Source organism: Erpetoichthys calabaricus, chromosome 1, assembly GCF_900747795.2.
Source record: "Erpetoichthys calabaricus chromosome 1, fErpCal1.3, whole genome shotgun sequence".
Lineage (NCBI taxonomy): Eukaryota > Metazoa > Chordata > Cladistia > Polypteriformes > Polypteridae > Erpetoichthys > Erpetoichthys calabaricus.
In genome coordinates this window covers 351,962,323-351,982,805 of record NC_041394.2, presented here as the reverse complement: position 1 = coordinate 351,982,805, position 20,483 = coordinate 351,962,323, and the positions used below count along the sequence as shown (strand labels likewise).

General features: G+C 39.6%; 1 protein-coding gene and 1 long non-coding RNA gene across 2 annotated transcripts in view; one reads left to right on the top strand and one right to left on the bottom strand.

The window, feature by feature from the left end:
• The first annotated feature begins 665 nt into the window (after positions 1-665).
• LOC127527891 (uncharacterized) overlaps positions 666-20,483 on the top strand; it is a 406,786-nt gene continuing 386,968 nt past the window's right edge. Inside the window, exon 1 of the long non-coding RNA XR_007935066.1 lies at positions 666-955. This is a non-coding gene — a long non-coding RNA (uncharacterized LOC127527891). The remainder of the gene's footprint in view (positions 956-20,483) is intronic.
• Positions 3,927-20,483, bottom strand: part of LOC127527442 (zinc finger protein OZF-like) — a 34,706-nt gene continuing 18,149 nt past the window's right edge. The window contains exon 3 of the mRNA XM_051926206.1: positions 3,927-5,081. Coding sequence (XP_051782166.1) covers positions 4,078-5,081 — 1,004 coding nt within the window. The 3' untranslated portion in view covers positions 3,927-4,077. The remainder of the gene's footprint in view (positions 5,082-20,483) is intronic.

The following is a 20,483-nucleotide window of genomic DNA, read 5'->3' as shown; positions in this document are numbered from 1 at the left end:
AGCATAACTTATAGGCAGGAGATTAAAATTAACAAGAAAGAAGCTACTGAAATGATTGCAGATGCCTGGACACAAGTTAAAGAAAGCACTACAGTAACAAATACAGAATCTCATTACAAAGAAATATTTTTGTAGGTCCCTGGGAGTTCGTTGTAACTGAATTTTACCTCCATTTTAGTTTGTTTATTGAACAGTTTTGTGTAACAGAAACTAATGAACAAACAGTGAAACACTAATCAGTCAATGGCTCAAAGTAGGATTTTTATTTATTTTTCATTTTGAGCCACACAACAATGAAAATTAGTCGGCACTTTGATTAGTTATGTCAATAATTCTGTCTTTAAAACGACATGAAGAAGAAAAATAAGACATTATTGCGTTTCTGACTTAATTCATCCAGTTGCTTAGGCAGAGAGTTTATTTCCACCATTCATTCCAGAGATGATATCCCAAATACAATATCAAATGTTCACAAGAAAACAGTGCTGGGTAACGTTACTTAAATTAAATTCACTACATTGCTCATTAAATACAAAATCCTAATCTCCTCCAGTTCAGTGTGTTTCTTTTCCTCACTTTTCTCGATGGGGGAAAAAACAGAGTCGGATTAAAGCTTTACATCCACTGCATGTGTTGCTGCCGATTTAACTGATCAGTTACTTAACTGCACTTCTCGGTTTGCTACCAGCACTTTCCTTGGAGCTCACGATGGAGGACACGTCACCTCTCTAAGGACAGTATCTCACATCCCAGTCTGAAAGGTGAGATGCAATCTTCATCTCTCAGCAGCCTCGGCCGAGCACTTCAAGCTTACCGCACTGAGCCGTTGTCTGAAAGGCCGTAGCGGCACCCACAGATGGGTTTTCTGCAGTGTGTGACTTGGGGTTTGGCTGAATGTGGAGATATCAGCTCAGATGTTCTCTTCTACATCGATGCCCAGTTCACTAGAGATGAGGTTAGGCTCCTCCGCACACACTGCCTTGGCCATTTTGGTTTCAGTCAGTCTGTTCAGCTTCCGACTCGATAGACCATGTAAAAGAGGGGCTTCATGGACCTCTGAAAAATGTGCTAATTCACAGGGTTTGGCCAACAGAAAGCCGAGTGCAGGAGTCACCGTCAGATGACTGGAGATGACAGACAGGAGAATTTGAGGATTTTGTAATTTATTCAAAGCAACAAACAATTTACAACAACAAACAAGAAAGCACACTGTAAGTAAATCAAGAGTGCAGAATGCAAAGTCTCTAAGGAACAGGAAACCCCTTTTGGCCGAGGGCGTTATTTTACTAAACTTTCTTGTAATTATTATTATTATTATTTGACTGACGCCGAGGCGACTTACAACATGTGAGACACAATTGCTTACATTTCTTTTGTTTTTTCACTATTCGCACAAGCAGGTGAAGTGACCTCCTCCTGGTCCCACACTATCAGTGCCTATCAGTCATAACATATCAAATCCTTTTGAAATTCATTCTAAAACACGCCTTTGACAGGTTACCATTGCTAGTACCTTATGAAAGCTCTCTGAAAGAATATTATTCTGGGTGGGGAAAAAAATTCCACCGTTTGTTAATTCCTGAACTGTTATTATGTAAAACTATTTAACACCAAACTAAAAAGTGGGAACTTCAGAACATTGAAATTCTTTGGGGTGGTACGCCAAGACAAAGGGGTTGATACCCCCGGTGTAGATCTTCTCGAACTAAGCCCACTTCTGGAGGTGGCACCCAGTCTGAAATCTTTAGTGGCCCTGAAGATTCTGGTTTGTGAGACTCGTCGGCCACATCCAGTACAGCAATATGGCTTCTCGAGATTAATTCCTCCAAATTTTCTTGGCATGTGTATGTGTAGCAAAGTGTATTCTGATTTTAAATTTGTTTGTAGATTTTAGTTATGAATTTCCTCAAAAGCAATTGTTTGTGTGTCCTTAGTTTCATACTAATGGTATTTTGTAGTACAACTGCTAATTAATGTGACTCCACACAGACTGCAGGCACCCTCAGGTGATGGTGGATGCTGTACAGGTAAGTCTGCTCTCTCCAAGCCTTTTCTAATTTTATTCTATTTATTTGACATGAATGTTATTTGGTAATTCTCAAGTGTTAAATAACTAATGTGCCCCCAACCCCCAAGTTCTTATATACAGTCTTTGTATGTTTTATAATCAAAAGCAAAAAAAAAACAACAGCATTTCTTCTTTTAGTGCGCTGCCACAGCATTTTAATATAATTCAGCATGGTGTACAACATGACCATAAGGATACTTTGGATTTTCATTTTTATTTTACATTTATATTGTATTAATAGTTTGTGTTTTGATTTATTATTTAATAAGCATTGCCGAGAAGCTGTTTGTATGGCACCCTGTTCATTTTTTTTTGGTTCTGTATCCTTTAAAACGCAAGTTATGAGGTGGCAATAGCAATGGTGTGATATAAATTTGATTAATACAGTTAAATTTATTGTACATGTTGTTAAAGTATTATGTAATTTCTAAGGATTTAAATGTAAAAAGTAAATGCTGGTATTATTGGTTTGGAAAGTAGCGAATGGCGGGGGTCAGAGGCCAGAAGGGGCGAGAAAAGAAAGGAGAGAACTGGGCTTTTGCGCTGAAAGCGAGGATTGAAAAGCAGTCCATGATAAACATCAGCGTGGAGTTTAAAAAGAGAAGAAAAAAAAACCCCAAAAAGAACGGATTCCAGCACGGAATTAACAGTCGGGACAGAAAACGTGAATGTGATGGTGTTTGGACAGATTGGTCAAGAACACTAAACCGGTGAGCTAGAGAGCATTGTCCGTGAAACGCTGAACATGGAAGACATCAGCAAACATTGGATTACATTGCCAATATCGGATATTATTACAGCTGACCAACTATTGCTGATAGTTGATACTCGCTAGGAAAGAAACAAAAGGGGACACACATCTGCTGGAAACCAGAAAACAAGACCCGTCTGCTCTATTACAGCATAAGAGGCCGTCGCCGAGTAACGTCGCAATCACCTTCAAGTAACAGGCCTGCAACGCTTAGCTGTGGTTCCTTTTACCCATCTTTTGTTTGGTTCTTTTAATTTAGTTTGCCAGCTTAGGTTTAATAAGGGGATTGTACTTGTTTATTGATATTTTTGCATTCAAAGAAAGGACTGCTGGTTCAACACTGATATAGATTTCTTGGATTATTTAAGTTTATACTTTTGTATGGATGTGTTATGTATATATGTAAATAGTTAATTTATTTAAACCAAACCATTGAACTTTGGTGTTATTTATTTATTTTTTTTAATAACGGCTGGCTAAGCCATATAAAGAAAGAAAGAAAAAGGAAATCACGTTTGGCAGGTGGCTATAGTATCCTTATGGGGGGGTCTAGTAACGAATTGTACAATTAATAATAGAGTAATGTAAATTACATTAGTAACAAAGGTTTGTTCCTTGAAACAGTTGTGCTGAGAACACTAATGTAAAAGGTTATATTTAAAGTTAGTAAAGAAAGAAAAAAGAAAACAAACAACTCGGGTAAGAACCCTCAGTAAGAGCAGAGGGGTGCTACAGTTAGTTTTTGGAAAGGCATGTTATTTTATTTTTTGTTATAGAAAAATATATATTATATAGCTGAACTATGATTTATTATGTGAGGTTATGTACATTGTAAAGAGTTCTTTTCTGATGAAAAGTGTATAATATATTGTAAAGAGTTCTATATGTAATACGTATGTTATGAAAACAGAACTAGGCCTATGGTGGAAGCTGTAGGGGCTTTGGTGAGAAGCGGTTTGTACGAAACCCTGTTCTTTATTTAGTTTCTGGAAATGGAAAATGGATATAAACTCTCCTCTGTGTTGATTGGTTTTTGACACAACACTAAGTAGGATGGATTCCAGTCAGTTACATGTGCTTACTGTCCAGGCAGGAGTGAACCTCATTCTTTAGTCAGGACAGTTCAGTTGTACTTCTCTCCGGTGTGAATTCTGGTCGGTCTCTGAAGAGAACTCCTCCTGACAGATTTGATTGCCACATTCCAATCAGCAATATGGCTTCTCTCAGAGATTAATTTGTCAACAACAGTTTAGTTTGCTTAATTTTTAGGACAGGAGTGAACCTCACTCTCGAGTCCTGAAGGGTGGTTGATTTTCTGGACTGATTTTTGAACTGCTACCCTTTTAATTCTGTTGTGAACTCTAGTGTGTCTCTGAAGACTGCTCAATCGTGAAAAATGTTTACCACATTCATTACAGCAATACGGCTTCTCACCGGTGTGAACTCTAGTGTGTCTCTGAAGATGGACCATTACTGAAAACTGTTTACCACATTCAGTACAGCAATATGGCTTCTCTCCTATGTGAACTCTAGTGTGTACCTGAAGATGGCCCATTTGTGAAAACTGTTTACCACATTCATTACAGCAATATGGCTTCTCTCCCGTGTGAACTCTAGTGTGGTTCTTCAGACTCTTCATATATGAAAACTGTTTACCACATTCAGTACAGCAATATGGCTTCTCTCCCGTGTGAACTCTAGTGTGGTTCTTCAGACTGCTCATATCTGAAAACTGTTTACCACATTCATTACAGCAATATGGCTTCTCACCTCTGTGAACTCTAGTGTGGTACTTCAGACTGCTCATATCTGAAAACTGTTTACCACATTCATTACAGCAAAATGGCTTCTCACCGGTGTGAACTCTAGTGTGTGTCTGAAGATGGCCCATTTGTGAAAACTGTTTACCACATTCATTACAGCAATATGGCTTCTCACCAGTGTGAACTCTAATGTGGTACTTCAGACTTGTCTTATCTGAAAACTGTTTACCACATTCATTACAGCAATATGGCTTCTCACCAGTGTGAACTCTAGTGTGTACCTGAAGATGGCCCATTTGTGTAAAATGTTTACCACATTCATTACAGCAATACGGCTTCTCTCCCGTGTGAACTCTAGTGTGGTTCTTCAGACTCTTCATATGTGAAAACTGTTTACCACATTCAGTACAGCAATATGACTTCTCTCCCGTGTGAATCTGAAGAGCACTCCTGCCACAGAATTCTTTTCCAGATTCCAAACTGCACTGATCTTTGTTTCCTGTACAAAGTTTAAAAGAAAAGGGGAAAAAAAAGCTTAACTTTCAGACCATAGCCTTATTATTAACATTAACTCACATTAAATACATGATGGCTGAAATTAGGAACAACCTTTGATAAGCATAAGCAATTATAAAACTTCAGTCGTACATAGAAAGCATACTCAATTTGTTAATTTTACGTTTTCTATTACAACCACTTAGTGGGGCCACATGTATAAAACTTCCTTATGCTCGGCAACATGTGTAAGCCAATTCTCACACAAAAGTTCGGATTTCTAAAACTAGAACTTGGCGTTTAAATTGGCTTAAAGTTACAGCAAGTTTTGAGCATTTGTAAGTCCCATGCAGACTTTGTGTTGGCATTTTAGTAACACCTGGTGGACAAACAAACTGAACAGAAAATCTCATTTCATTTCACATTCTGTTGCTTGACAGGCTACACAAGAAGTGAATTTTGATATATCACAGTGACATTTTGGATTATGATGATGACTGAATTCTAAGCTGATTTAGACTCCCTACTGTCATCCTCTTTGAAGTGTGTGCTGAACATGTGCTGTCATTACAGAGACCATCACACAGAAATCACACAATCTCAGTTCTCTTACAGGTTTTAACAGCTGTGGGTTATTTGGCGATGGCGGCTTTTCAGTCTGAACTGCCTGACCGGTAAAGAATCTCTCAGTCACGCTGATCCACATCATGCCATCTGTATCGGATGCTACATTTAAGATGTTACAGAGATACAGTCGACCCTTGATATACGACCGGCCTGACATGCGAACAACTTGATTTATGACCAAAATTTTTGTTTTGATTTACGACCAACATCTTGCGTTACGACCCGAATGCGGCCACGTGTATCCGCTTGCGTGATTATAAACAAACTACCAATTCACTAAGACCATACAAGCAAGACACATAATTGCTAAGGAAGGAAGAGAAGGTAACGAAGGTAAAGAAAGTGATCACAACTGAAACGAAGAAGGAAATTGTGTGGAAATATGAGAGTGCTGTTCATGTGACCAATCTCACTAATATGTACAGCAAAATCCACCATCTCGACAATTTTACAAAGAAAAGATTTGCATAAGGAGGCTCCTTCTAAACAACCACCTTCCGTTTCATTCTCCACCTCCTTCCTTTCCTGCAGCCCAAAAATGTCAAAATAAATGGTGAGTACAGTATGAAATTGTTGTTTCTAGAATAGAATAGAATGCCTTTTATTGTCACTATACACATGTACAATGAGATTAAAAGCAGCGCCTTCAGTGCAGACATATGTGTAGAACACAAGTAAATAAACAAATAAACAAATGGTGCGAAAAGATGCAAAGAAGTTGCAAAAAAAAAATTGTGCATAGTGCTTGTATGGTTGTTTCTTTAGTCTTGGCATAACGCCGGATCTGCGGCCCAGCTTCTGCTTCTTTTCCCTCCTCCGTCTGCGTCGTCTCCTAGACCTGACAACAATCCACGGAGAGCCCGCTGGCCTCGCTATGTTGTCTGGGATGTTGTGCGTGTGATGAAAAACACTCGAAACAGATGTCTGGCTCTGGACACTGATGTATATAAGGTTCTGATGGGTGTAGCGGATGTTTGCCAAACCGATCGTGCACAAACATGCAAGAAAAAAAAGTACAAAAACAACAAAAATGTGCACTGAAAAGGAGAGCCCTGAGGTGCTGCGACCATGCACGCCGCCATACTCCTAGCTTAATCTAGCTTAGGCACTATTTATAACTTTTTAGTTAGTACATTAGAAAAATTATTGGTGTTCTGGTAAATTATGCACATTATACAACCCTTTTTTATTATGAAAAGGTTAAGTAAGTGTTGCAGTGGGAAGTTCGGAACGCATTATGGGTATTTCCATTATTTCTTATGGGAAAAATAGTCTTGACTTACAACCAACTTGAGTTACAACCAGCCCTCGCGAACGAATTGAGTTTGTAAGTCAAGGGACAACTGTACATGAAATATCTTTACTATCAGGATGTGCAAGTTGTAATCAAAATGAAATCTGCAGCAACATCTGTCATCAGCAGTGGTGGTCTTCCTTGGCCTATCTATCCCTTTGTGATTACTGAGCTCACCTGTGCATTCTTCTTATTTATATTCCATACAGTTGATTTAGGTCATCCTAACGTTTTACTGATGTCTCTAATGGTTTTATTATTGTTTTTCAGCCTCATAATGGCTTCTTTGACTATCATTGGCACAGCTGTTGTCCTCATGTTGAACAATGGCCACTACAAACTCCAAAGGGTAGAAGCAAGCTGAGGTGTCTTAGGTGTTTTAGGACTACAAGACTAAAGCAATGAAACTCATCTGAGGAATCACAAACTCCTCTGACATCAAATGGCCCAAACATTATGGTGTCCTGAAATAGAGAGGGAGGGGCATGTAGAAAAACTGCTGTAATTTCTACAGGGTGTGACTGAAATGTTTACAAATCCCCTTTGAATGAAAATGTGTAATGAGACTTTAATCTCATCTGAATTACTTAATTTGTAATTTTTTAATCGGTTGAGTAAAAGGGGTAAATGAAAGAAAAATGTTTCTTTGTTTCAGCCATTACAGAGAGTACTGTATAAAGCAGAATGCCCTGCCAAGCATGAAAAAGGCACTTTCAGTAATCAGAATGTGTCCTCACATTTATAAACAATTAAACTAAAACCATTTTACACCAAAACAAACATCAAAATGGCTTCTTTAAATCACCAATGAAAAGAGAGCAATGGATGAGTGACGCCTCAGTGCCCAGGCCTACAGAAGCTGCTGTGACCTCACAGAAAAATGAGAAGATGAGAAAACTGAGAAAGAGTGCAGCTGTTGGTGTTTCAGCTCTATAGGGGAGTGGCAGGTGACACCAGGACTGGTCATCTTTGTGACACAATGGTGACATTTATACTCACCATTATAATGTTTACGGGTATCTACTGTCAGGACTTATTTATGTTGAGTAAACTAAAATTTGCCAGGTTTTCCTGTCTATTTGCTCCAATGTGTGTTCATGTATGGAATTATTATCTCTGTTATGACTACAAACATCAAGCAGTCCAAGACTAAACTCAATGAAGAGCGCTATAAACAATAAATACAACTGAACTAAAACAGTAGTGTTAGACCAATGATTCCCAACCAGGGATTTGCGTGCTTCATAAGAGGGGTTCGCAAAAAAATATTGTAAAGGCGGAATTTTAAATCCCAAACGTAAAAAATAAAACGAAATATTAAATGTAGGCAAATATATTCACAGTACTATTAATAATACAATAATAAAAATGGGTCAACAAATCAATTAAAATGTCAAATTCATGAATATCACCTCAGTCACTTACGCATTGCAATGGAAGATTCCGTAAAATTGTCGAGTCTCAACAGGTAACAATCTGTAACGCTACGCCACTGGCGATGCGCGTACATTCATGTATGATCCGGAAACTTCCAATTCAGCGAACTGAGAATACCGAATGCGCTTGAAAGAACAAGAATAATGTCTGCCGATATAAAAATGCCATGATCAGACAAGGGAGAGTAGAGTCGAATTGAATCATATGACGCGCTTAAGAACCACGAGTGATTTTATTAAGTTAGTAGTGCAAAGTGTGTGTAAATAAATTACGATAAAGACTTTTTACTTAAACGTGTGCACATCAAAAGTGAATAATTATTACACCGTAATTTTATTATGGATCGATGGTTAAAAATGGGTAGTTTCATCAAGTCTGACAAAAAGCTGGATGAGCAATCAATTGCTTCTTCTTCTACTTCAGTTCCTGATTTGGTACCAACACAGGGTGACAATACTGAAAGTTGTAGTGAGCTAATGTCTCTCCAGACTGAAAGGAAGGGAAAAAATAGGTGAACACAGTAAGACAAAAGAGAAGAAACGAAAATATGACAGCGACTATTTACGAATAGGTTTTTATTTTACCGGGGATGACTCAGAACCTAAACTGCTTTGTGTAATTTGTAATGAAGTCTGACAACAGCAGTTTAAAACCATCACTTCTTCATAGACACATTGAAACAAAACATCCAGCGTACAATGATAAACCTTAGTTTTATTAATATTTATCTGTAAATGTTTTATAGTTATGTTTAGGTTTTTCATTAAGAATCACTTATTATTCGATATGGAAAATAAATTTTAATAAACAAATCCAATTTTATTGTTTCATTTACTATATCGTAATGACTACACAGGGGGTTCACCAATTTATTCCAGTTGTTTGAAGGGATTAACAAAGGGAAAAAGGTTGAGAATTGCTGTGTTAGGCAAATTAATCAGCCTTGAATTAAAATTGCCCAGTTTTTGCCGTTTACTGTGAAATCGGCTTCTAGCTGGTTGACTGGTCTACCGATTTCTTGACATGGAATATTTTAATCTGAGGGCACACGCAGCACTGACAGAGTGCACAAAGTGGAAAGTGGTAAGTGGTGAAGAAAATAACTGCTGTGTGGAAATATTTTAAAGTACCTGAAAAGTGATAGGAATGTTATATGTGAAGTTTAAAATGAAAAATTTAGGTGTTAGCTGTGGTGGATTTAAAGTAAAGACATTTGGAGCAACTTATTTGATGAGACACTTGTAGGTACAACACTCGGCTGAGCGCATCGACTTTCAGCAATGCAGTGAAAACAGGAAAACCACTAAGGAAACAAATGTGTCTTAGCTGTCAGTAATGGCACTGTTTGAAAAGAACCAGAAATATGATCAGGACAGGACAAAAAAAATCAGTATCCCTCAAAAATAATTGCAATTTATCATTTTAGATACTCGGCCATTTTATATAGTAGAAAGTTTAGGATTCCATCCTTTAAGTCCTATAACTTGGATGCACAATATACACTGGCAAGAGGATGGGTCTTTTTGGACGTACACTTTCGTGACATTTCATATACAGTGACATGCGAAAGTGTGGGGACCCCCGGATCAAAATAACTGTGACTGTGACTAGTTAAGTCAATAGAAGATGAATTGATCTCCAAAGGCTACAGAGTTAAAGATAAACCATTCTTTTCTGCAATTTAAACAAGATTCGTGTATTATTTTTGTTTTGTAGTATGAGAAAAGGAAGAAGTACCCCACTAGTGTATGGGCACGCCAAGTGATCAGAGGTCTCATAACTCTAAACCCCCCTCTCTCCCCCAAACCCCAATGTCAGACTTAAAATTATCTCCTTAAGGGCTTTGGCTTGTTCACAATCATCATTAGAAATGGCAACATGATGCAAATTTCAAAGCTGTATCAATTCTCAGACTCCTCACAGCTTGTCCCAGCCATCAGCAGCCATGGGCTCCTCTAAGCAGCTGCCTAGCACTCTGAGGAATAAAATAAGTGGCGCCCACAAAGCAGGAAAAGGCTACAAGAAGACAGCAAATAGTTTTCAAGGAGCCATTTCCTCAGTTTGTAGCGTTACGAAATGGCAGTTAGCAGTCTGGAAAAACAAATTTCCAAAAGAACTGCTCATAAGATTTCTAGAAAGGCAATTCAAAACCCCTAAAGATTCATGAAGATGTTTTGTAGTCACACTCTGGAGTGGTGATGTGCTGTTCTTCTCGTGCAGCGACACCACCACAGATATGACCTTCACGAAAGAGCCATCAGAAGAAAACCTCTCCTGTGTCCTCACCATAAAATTCAACATCAGAAGTTTGCAGACAAACATCTAAACAAGCCTGATGCATTTTGCAAACAAGTCCTGTGGACTGATGAATTCAAAAAAGAACTTGTTGGCCACAATGTGCAAAGGTGGGTTTGGAGTAAAAAAAAGTGGTCTAATTCCATGACAAGAGCACGTCTCTGACTGTTAAGCAATGGGAAAAGATCGATAATCTTTCGGGTTGTATTGCAGCCGGTAGCCTGGGGGTATTATTCAGTTTCTTAAATTGAGTGTGTGTGAGTCACCTTGACGTCAGTCTAACAGCCAGGGACAGCAACAATAACATTTATTTATATAGCACATTTTCATACAAACGATGTAGACCCCATCTTCATACAGAGAAAGGAAAGGTGGACAAAGTTACAGCCTTACAAAATTATTTTCCTTTGACTAAACAGAAATTGGAAATATTACAAAAAATCTGATGAGAACAGGCCATTCAGCCCCACAACTCTTGCCAATCTGATCCACCTAACCTCTCTAAAACAACATCAGTTTGAGTTTTCAAAGTCCCAAAAAATCCTACTTTCCAACACACTACCTGGTAATGGTGGCTGTTGTTTTCTGTGAAGAAAAACTCTTCAGTGTGTAGCGGTGCTACTGGGGAATGAAACTTCAACTCCCAGCAGTCCCTGCAGTGGCTTTGATTGGTCATCTGCTGAGGATGCAGGGGCTGCTGGGGACAAGGAGGCAGGTGCAACATTTAAAAGGAGGCCAGTTTAACAGAGGACAAAGTCTTTTGTGTTTGGTGTCTGGAGTTGCCCATCTGTTTGCTTTCCTGTTTTGCTACTTGTATTTTCTCATTTTGTCCTAGACATTGTCTCCTGTTTTGGGTATATGGACTGTCTGCTGTCTTCCTGCTGCATGAGGACTGTCTGAGGATTTATTGTCATCCTACAAATAAAGGAGTGCTCCTGATCCCATTGACACATCATCATCTCATCAGGAAATACCAGTAGGACTGATCTTTACATTCATATACAGCGTGCTCATCTCTGGACTACCTACCGCCATCATTTCATTTCATCAGTTGCCGTTTTCATGGACTTCATCGTGTGTGGTTTTTGTTAGTGGTTTGTTATTGTTGAATTCGTGTTTATTGTATATCGCCATAAAGGAAACTGGGGTAGGATCATTTTCATTTAATATTCTTTAATTTCTATTACTGGTTGCTTTTTTGTCTCTGCGAGGGAGTGTGTGTGTGAATCGGGCCAAGGCTGGGTGCGTTCCTGGGATCCCTAGTGAAAAAATAAATCAATCACCATCTCATCGATGGTGGGAAACTTAGCTGGGTTTTTTAGTCGGCTAGAGATCTTTATGTGGAATTATCCCTTAACAAGTCTCCAGCTGTATCCTCATGTTCTTGTTGAACTCTTTTTAAAGTAACAGCCTGGCTCCACTGCTCTAATTACTTTAATGATGTTAAACACTTCAGTCATGCCTCCTCTTAATCTCTATGTGTTTAAACTGAAAAGGTTGAACTTATTTAATCTTTTATGATAATTCTACCTCTCACCCCTAGACTTAGCTTTCCTTTTTCTAGCACTGCTTTGTATTTTTTGTAGACTGGAGACCAAAACTGCACAGAGGACTCCAGATGAGGTTTCACCAGTGTGTTATAAGGCTTCCACATAACCTCCTGTGACTTGTACTCCACACATCAAGGCGCTATATAAACTGACATTTGGTTATCCTTCCTAATTGCTTCTGAACACTGTCTGGAAGTTGATAGAGACGAGTCCACTATGACTCCTAAATTCATTTCATCAAGTGTACTTAGAATTTTCTGACCGCCCATTGTGTATTTATACCATACACTTTTACTTCCTATGTGTAATACTTTACATTTTCTTACATTAAATTTCGTCTTCCACAAATCTACCCAACTGGGCCGGTTCTAGACGGGCATATATGAGGGGCAGACAGAAATGTGAAGGGGGCACATTGTGGCGATGGAGGTGGTGGTAAAGGGGTGGGGTGGTGGTGGGGGTGCTCTGGATAACTGTTTTTGTCATGTAATTGGATTGCACTTTGTCAGGCCTCTACCCCAAGACCTGTCCAACTTGGGTGTCCCACCTGAAGGCTAAGCTTTTGCTGGTGTAGCTCTTAGGGTCACTGAGGCAGACAAACCCCTGACCACGATAAGGTGGCAATCCCTCAGGAGGAAAACTGAAATATAAAATATTTCTCATCAGATTATAACAACTAAAAACATGACATTTACCTTAATTGAATGGCCTATATCAAATATATTCGAACCCAACAATAACACTTCTCACTATTTCCAATATTAACAAAACTAAATAGGGTAGGCCAAGTTATAAAAATAAATAAATAAATAAATTTAAAAAAAAAATCAATTCACCAAGTCTTGAAAAATAGAATAAGAAAAAAATAAAATAAAAAATAAAATATCCATCCAGATCTTTACAACCAACAACATAAAATTTATCTTAATTGGATGGCCTAATTTTCAAATAAATTTGCAAAATAAAGTAAGAATAAAATAAGACCTCTCAATATAGCCAATATTTACAAAACTAAAAAGGGTTGGCATAGTAATTAAAAAAAAAAAATCAATTCCCCATGTCTTTTCCTACAATTCTCAAACTAATTTGTAGAACACAGCAGATTTAGAACAGAACATTTTAATTTTTTTCTTCTTTTTTTGTCTTTTTGTTTTAAACTTGTTTGTTTTGCAAGCAACTGAACTCTGTTTGCAACTGAACAGTTCCACTCTCCTTTCTCCTCAGTCCACTCTACAACAACAGTCTCCTGTTTCCCTTTGCAAAAACTCTTACAAATTCATCCATATCCAAGTTATTTGTTATGGACTTCTCATGGGCCAAGATCACCAAATTCCTCTTTATTTTATGTAACATGGTGCGACAATAGGGGGTTAGGAACAACACTCAGGAAGGAATTCTCACACGATGCTGAAGACACACCAATTACCAGGGCTGTTGCATACAATTTATGCAACTCAGGAAAGGCTTCCTTGTACTCCTGCAGGAGTTTACACACAGTGGACAGGTCTGTTTCCTTTGAACATTTTTTGAGCAGCATCTGTTTTGCCACAAGAACTTCATTTTTCAGACTTACATCTGCTACAGTGCCAGTCATCACAGCCAGAAGGTACAACAGGGTGGGATCTAGAAATGTGCTAAATTTGGGTGCAAGACTAGATATGGCTCTCATCAGGTCAATATTCTTGTGTGAAAATCTAGTTTCCATTTCTGAAATGGCCCTGTCAAGGATGTTGAGCAGGGATCTTTTCAGAGACTGATGGGGGGAAATGGTAGGGTCACCAGAGTCTGTATGGCCCAAAGTTGAGAGCACAACACTTTGACCCAGGTGTTTGCTCATTGTTCTCTTTGTTGGATGTGACTCATCCTCAGCAGGAGATGACACTCCCCAATAGTCATCCTCACGGATGTTTTTTTTTTTTTTTTTTTAAGGAGTCCAGTGCTGCACTAACAACCTCAGAAGCACTGCATATATCAACTGACTGAGACTGTAGAATAGCATTTGCTGGTTTCAAGACACCATGCACCCGCACTAGCAACTTTCCAATCTCAAAGAAGTGATGCCTCTTAATTTAGCATAGCAGGCCTGATGCCTCGGTGCACAGGTCAACTGTAGCATCATCATCCTCTGTCATCTCAGATAGGATACTAAGGATTTGTTTTTGATTGTCCACAGTGCACCTTGTCACCTCATAGTGGCTTGTCCATCTGATCTCAAGCAGCCTTTTTAGACAAGGTGAATCATGTTTATTGAGCACATAGTGGTGGTGAAAAAAGTTGTAGAGTGAACTAGATAGGCTAAAAAATCTTTTTGCACAAGGCTCACTCTGCATGGCATGCACAAGCACTAAGTGCAGTTGGTGGTTGTAGCAGTGGATGTATGGGACATATCTGTCAAGCCTCTTTTGGAGCAGAGCTTGTACACCACCTCTAACCCTACTCATCACAGAAGCCCCATCATAACACTGGCTAAGTATACTGTCAGCACTGTAGCCAGCATCAGAAAGGTGGAACAGTATCTCAGAGGTGAGGTACTCTGCATCAAGTTGTTGCAAGTCAAGCAACCCAATAAGATGCTCCTCTTGCATGGAATTTCTGACAAACCGTATTATCACAGACAAATTTTCCACAATGCACCTATCCCTGGTCCCATCACTTTTGAGGCAAAACCTGGCAGAATCAGCACTTTCATATTTTTTCCTGACCTCTCCAAGCTCCATGTCAGCCAGTGTTTGGATAATTTGCATTTTTTTGGGATACCCTTAGCAATGCTTGCTAGCTTCTCATCCTTCTCTAAGGTATATTCAATCAGTTTTAGAAAAATACCTGAAGCAATGTCATCATCATTACCCGCTGCATCATGTCTCAAGGTTTCTGCAGTCCCATGGAGCCCCAACTCATTTACACAGAGAAACCTTATAGCACTACCAATACTCTTGACATAGTAATGTTTTTGTTTTTTCCAAGTTGTGTTTTACCAACCAACATTGAATCCACAGTCCCTCCTGTGGCCTCTCTGCTTTTATGCTCAGTCCAGATGGTTGAAGCATGCACATGGTTATGGCTGGACACATGCCTCTGTAGCCCCTTGTCTTGATCAAGTGCTGCTTTCCAGTTGTTAAAACCAGTTAAGATAAAAACTACATCCCTCTCATTAACAGTGCTGCCATATTTCCAACAGGGGAAACAGAAGCATGTGTCCCGCACTGCAGAGTACTCCAGCCATGGTCGTGTGTAGTTCCAGGCAGGACTGAATGATCTTAATGTCGTACCACCAAATACACGTTTGGGGTAACTACCCAGTTTTGGCTAGGATGGTGTATTTCTATTTAAATCACTGGGTAGCTGAGCGGGTTGCTTTGGGGCAGCAATTGTTGGCAGAGGTACAGGAGAAGCAGTGCCTGTTGATGCCACAGGAGTAGACATACTAGCTGCTGTCTTATGTAACAGCAGCAGCATCACTTTTTATAAGCTTGGAAAAAAGGAAGCATCTCACTACATTAACTTTCCCTTTGTTTGCTACTGGAATCTGGAGTGGAAAGTGAATAAGCTTTACTATAATCGCTGTCATTACATAAGTATATGAAACGAGAAAACTGTTGAGTGCAGAGTTGAAAGCTGGGACGGGGTTTTGTGTCGGGGTCTGACAGACACAGGTCCTCCAGTCGGCTCTATGCAGCAGACAGGCTCACAGTGGTGCTTGTGGGATCGAGAAGAAACACTTCTCTACCTGACTGAAACTGTGAGAAGAACAATGGACTAGTCCCCCATTGACTGTACAAATATAGATGTATTTTTTAGTTGTTGTTAAGTATCTCACGAGTCACTATGATTTTGACGACAGAGATTCGCAGCTTCCTCAAAGCCTTCCGCTGTTGCACAGCTCATTTTGCTCTGCCCTGCCTACTGAGAAACCTGACACCAGGTCAATTGCATACTAACAGTGATTGGATGTTTAGCTGGGGAGAGGGTGAGTGGGGGATCTCTGCCGAGTGCTGTGTGAGCCTGCGCACAAACAGAGCACGGAGGGAAAGGTTTCACCTCTTGTTCGCTCTATCATCTCATTTGTGCCTTTTCCAGTGGATTTTTCAGCTACTGTACTAAATATTGTACATATTCAGTTTGTGGGTAGTCTATTATTTTCTTTCTCAACTTCTAAAAGTTTGATTTAAGCGGGCAGGCCATTTGTTTAAAGGGGCATTGCCCCCTCTTGCCCCAGCATAGAGCCAGCCCCGCTATCCAAGCCTGTATGCTGTCCAAGTCTCTCTGTAATAATTCAACAGATTCTTGATTATCTGCCAATCCACCTGTCTTGGTACCATCTGAAAACTTAACCAGCTTGTTATTCATATTCCTATCCAAATCTACTCTCTATACAGTATATAAAATCCTAAGCCTAAAAGTGCAATGATTTTGTGCAATTATTTTATGTGATGTTTTTATGTCACACTTTAAATTGGGCTTATTTTAAAACCTACATATATATGTTTGGTATCATTCTTTTCAGAATTTATCGAACTTTAATGTGACATTGTTAGATTTTCAGATTCTTATTTAATTTTTAAATTATAAACTAAATAAATATCAAGAACTCACATCCTGTGAGACGAGACTTTGTGCCAAGAGATTTAACCACACCTGGGACCGAAAATAAAAGAGTAGGACAGCTGCTGTACAGGCTTTTCAATGTTCAAAGCGCTGCACAAGATGCAGATCACACAGTACGGCAGCAGCAACTGATCGAGCAAACAGGAGGTAAAAAAAAATAAATAATAATAAAAAACTATTTGTTTCCAATTGTATCACCGTTTAAGAGGGGGTTTCGGAGGAGTGTCCACGTCACCTTGGGATGCGTTCAGCCCCCCTCTTTAGAATGCCAGCGGCAGAGATGCCAAGTGGCTGGTGGGTAGCGCAGGCTAGGGGGGGTCAGCAAGCGAAGCAATCAGGGGGCAAACCCCCTAGTACTTAACATTTTGTTTCATTAAATTTCGTCTTCTACATTTCTGCCCAAGTATTGTATGCTGTCTAAGTCTCTCTGTAATGATTCAACAGATTCTCAATTAACTGCCAATCCACCTAGCTTAGTATCACCTGAAAACTTAACCAGCCTGTTATTCATATTCCTATCCAAATATTTATCTATATATATATATATATATATATATATATATAAAATTCTATTCGGGTTTGAAACGGAAAATATGTATGACCACGCGATATGGAAATTACGTATTACGTAGTGCGCCCCGAGTCTCCCTCTCCCAGCCCTTTTCTCTGGACACCAGTGCTGAGAGACAGACAAAACTGCCACATTGTAACTTTGTTTTAATTCCCAGTACTTGATAGTAGAAGACATGAAGAAAACAGCTTTGCTTCTTTCCACTTTTTGACTCCGCTGAGCTGTAAACCACCTTCAGCGGCAAGGGGTTGTAAGAACAAAGTGGACGCTGGGAGGCGCGGTTTATTAATCACTCAGTGAAAAGAAGTACACACAAACACGCTGAGCTATCCCATAAAAGTGCGCCCCAACTTACTGATACTGAAAAGAAGTAAACACAAACACGCCGATCTATCCCAGAAAATTGTGCCCCGACTTACTGATATTAAAAACAAGTAATACTAAGTACCATAGTAGAAGACATGAAGAAAACTGCTTTGCTTCTTTCCACTTGTCAACTCCGCCGAGCTGTAAGAGGTTGCAAGAACAAAGTGGACACTAGGAGGCGCGGTTTAAATTTGAATCACGTGGGATATGTTGTTCAGACGGCAAGGTGAAATTAACACCTTTAAGCCACCCAACTGTACCGTTTGTGTCTCTTATTTCTGGTGCAAATCCACATTCAACTGATTTTCTACAGAACATTACGAAATACAATTCATGTTTTCAGATGACATCGTTTGGCAGCACGGCACCTACCGAACAGTCTGGGTTTATGCCGACATTTAAAATACCGGGGCAAATCCCCCCCCAAAAAAAAAATTATTGGGGAACTTGAGGAACCATCAACATTGATAAAATGTCAGGTTACACAGAGAAAGTGAGACAGAAGCAGATCGAGAGAGAAGGCTCACTGATCAACGTATATGACAATCACAACTGAGGGCCTCACAAACACCCGAACAACGTGCTGAACAGAATCAAATTCGACGGATGCAGTATTCACAGGCTACCACGTCACACAGCCGTCAGGGTCTGTATATGGAGGGATTCAATTATAACATTGAAAAAGGTTATTGCCTACATCCAAAAGTTACAATAGAAGAAATGGACATCGTGTGTGAGTACTGCCAAGCAAAGAAGTTTAAATTTGAATCACGTGGGATGTGTTGTTCAGACAGCAAGGTGAAATTAACACCTTTAAGCCATCCACCTGAACCACTGTTGTCTCTTATTTCTGGCGCAAATCCACATTCAACTCATTTTCTACAGAACATTAGGAAATACAATTCGTGTTTTCAGATGACATCCTTTGGCACCACGACTGCTACCAAAGAGTCTGACTTTATGCCTACATTTAAAATACGGGGGCAAATCTATCACAGAATTGGGTCATTAATGCCGTTGCCTGATGAGAGCCACAAATTCCTCCAAATGTATTTTTTTGGGAGTGAAGACGAAGCAGCAACATTACGTTGTGATACAATTCCTGGTGCCAAAAAAAGAAATTGTTCTTGACATCCAAAAAATTATGCATGAACATAATGAGTTAGTGAAAATGTTCAAGACCGCTCTCGAAAGAATGCCGACAGATCAATACAAATTAATCATTAGAGCAGATAAAACTCCAGTTAGTGAGCATGAGTGAAGATTTAACACACCTACCATTAATGAAGTGGCAATTTTATTGGTCGGAGAACATGTCGGCACCAGAGACATTGTCCTTCAAAGACGTCAAGAAGACTTGCAGCGTATTTCAGAAACGCACAGGTCATACGATGCTCTGCAATATCCCATAATTTTTTCCAAAGGAGAAGATGGGTATGACTTTAATTTAAAGCAAATTAATGTCAAGACTGGAGCTCTTACAAATAAAAAAATTTCAGCCATGGACTACTATGCATACCGCATAATGATTCGAGCAGGTCAACTGAACAGTATTTTACTCTGCAGACAGCTCTTCCATCAGTATATTGTCGACATGTATGCCAAAGTAGAATCGGAACGACTCTTATTCATCCGGATGAATCAGAAGAAGCTGCGTGTTGACGATTACATTCATTTAAGAGATGCTATATCTAACGATGGAGTTGCAAATAACATCGGAAGAATGGTGATTTTACTGGCAACATATACAGGTAGTTCGAGGCACATGCATGAATATGCATAGGACGCTATGTCATATGTTCGTGCATATGGATGCCCAGACCTGTTCATAACTTTCACCTGCAATCCAACATGGTCCGAGATTAAAAAAAGAACTATTCAGTGGTCAGTCACCAGCTGATCAACATGATTTGACAGCCTGAGTATTTAAGTTAAAGTTGCTCAAGTTGATGGACGTGATTACAAAAAGCCACATCTACGGACAGCCAAACTGTTGGATGTACTCAATTGAGTGGCAAAAATGGGGTCTTCCACATGCTCACATCTTGGTATGGTTAAAGGAAAAAATATGCTCTACACATGTTGATAGAGTTACAGTGATCCCTCGCTATATCGCGCTTCGCCTTTCGCGGCTTCACTCCATCGCGGATTTTATATGTAAGCATATTTAAATATATATCACGGATTTTTCGCTGCTTCGCGGGTTTCTGCGGACAATGGGTCTTTTAATTTCGGGTACATGCTTCCTCAGTTGGTTTGCCCAGTTGATTTCATACAAGGGACGCTATTGGCAGATGGCTGAGGAGCTACCCAGCTTACTTTCTCTCTCTCTCTCTCTCTTGCGCTGACGTAGGGGGGTGTGAGCAGGGGGGCTGTGTGCAGCTGCTTCCTGAAGGACATGCTGCACAGTGCTTCGCATACTTAAAAGCTCAAAGGGCACGTATTGATTTTTGACTTTGTTTTTCTGTGGCTCTCTCTCTGTCTCTTCCTGCTCCTGACAGAGGGGGTGTGAGCTGCCGCCTTCAACAGCTTTGTACCGGCGGTGCTTCGCATACTTAAAAGCCCTATTGATTTTTTTTTTGACTGCTTGCTTTGCACTCCTTTGAAAAGGAAGATATGTTTGCATTCTTTTAATTGTGAGACAGAACTGTCATCTCTGTC